The sequence below is a fragment of the Malurus melanocephalus genome, unplaced genomic scaffold, assembly GCF_030028575.1.
Source record: "Malurus melanocephalus ecotype Western Australia unplaced genomic scaffold, MMel_1.1 scaffold_201, whole genome shotgun sequence".
Taxonomy (NCBI): Eukaryota; Metazoa; Chordata; class Aves; order Passeriformes; family Maluridae; genus Malurus; species Malurus melanocephalus.
The window spans coordinates 21,341-22,413 of NW_026623433.1; the positions used below are offsets into that span (position 1 = coordinate 21,341).

The window sequence follows — 1,073 nt, forward strand, 5'->3', positions numbered from 1 at the left end:
TGAGCCCTGCCCATGGTCTTCTTTGGGGTGAATGATGGTGTTTGAGCGCTGCCTGTGGCTTCCCTAGGGGTGAGTGATGGTGTCTCAGCCCAACATCTTTCAGGTCCCCAGCCCTGGACTTGGCCATGCTGGAAGCAGAGTTGGACAGAGGACAGAAGGAGGAGACCATGGTGCAGGACAAGGGAGAGATCCCAAAGGGAGTCCCCCCAAAACTATAGTAAGACCTCCCTACAACCCCCCCCCCCCATAGCTGAACACTAGAGAAGGGGGTATGGATGGCTATTTGAAAACAAATGCATGACTATGCATATGTTGAAATCTTTTTTTTGAACCTGTCCACTAAAGTTTGCCTTTAACACGCAAAGTGTCTTTTTTTTTTATTTGATTTTTTTGAAGTTTATTATTATATGTAATCCTAAATGATTGCTCATTCAAATTGTTAATGGGAGCTGCAACTAGCTTACCCACCATGGCAAACTTCTCCAAACATGGATTTCTAAGACTAAGGGCTAAACCAAACCATCAGCTCTGACTGCACGTGSAGTCCCAGGCGCTCGCAGCGAGGTAGAGGGAGGGTTGAAGTTCACAGTAGAGGCTGTGCATGGCTGGCACTGCCAAGTGTCTCCAGCCAGTGCTGTCCAAGAGGTGTCCAGGCAGGGATCCATCCCTAGAGGCCTGTGTGCTCCTGGATCCAGTCTCGCAGGCTTGTGAGCCGGCTGTACACMCCAGGTTTGTTCCTCTGGGCACAACCATCACCCCAGCTCACCACACCAGCCAGGAACATCCGACTGCTGGGCTCCACACTGACCAGGGGCCCCCCGGAGTCTCCCTGCACAGAACCACACAGGAGCGTAAGTACCAACCCCATACATCACCCTTGTGCACAGTATGAAAGTCAATCACAAAAACTGAGCAAGAAATAATCAATCAGTAAATCCCCGTCTCAAAAACTATTCTAAGTCAGCTGTCATTACAATTTTTTGGCCATTCCCTGAAATAAATATTTAAGTATGGCAGTAAGAGCCACAGTGCCAGAACAAAGAGCTGTAAAATACCAGTCAAGCAGCTGGGCT

At 49.0% G+C, this 1,073-nt stretch overlaps 1 protein-coding gene across 9 annotated transcripts in view; it reads right to left on the reverse strand.

The window, feature by feature from the left end:
- Positions 1-6: 6 nt before the first annotated feature.
- Positions 7-1,073, reverse strand: part of ST14 (ST14 transmembrane serine protease matriptase) — a 32,438-nt gene continuing 31,371 nt past the window's right edge. For all 9 annotated transcript variants that reach the window (XM_057373554.1, XM_057373553.1, XM_057373552.1 and 6 more), the window contains one exon: positions 7-829. In XM_057373554.1, the coding sequence (XP_057229537.1) occupies positions 668-829 (162 nt within the window). In that variant the 3' untranslated portion in view covers positions 7-667. The remainder of the gene's footprint in view (positions 830-1,073) is intronic.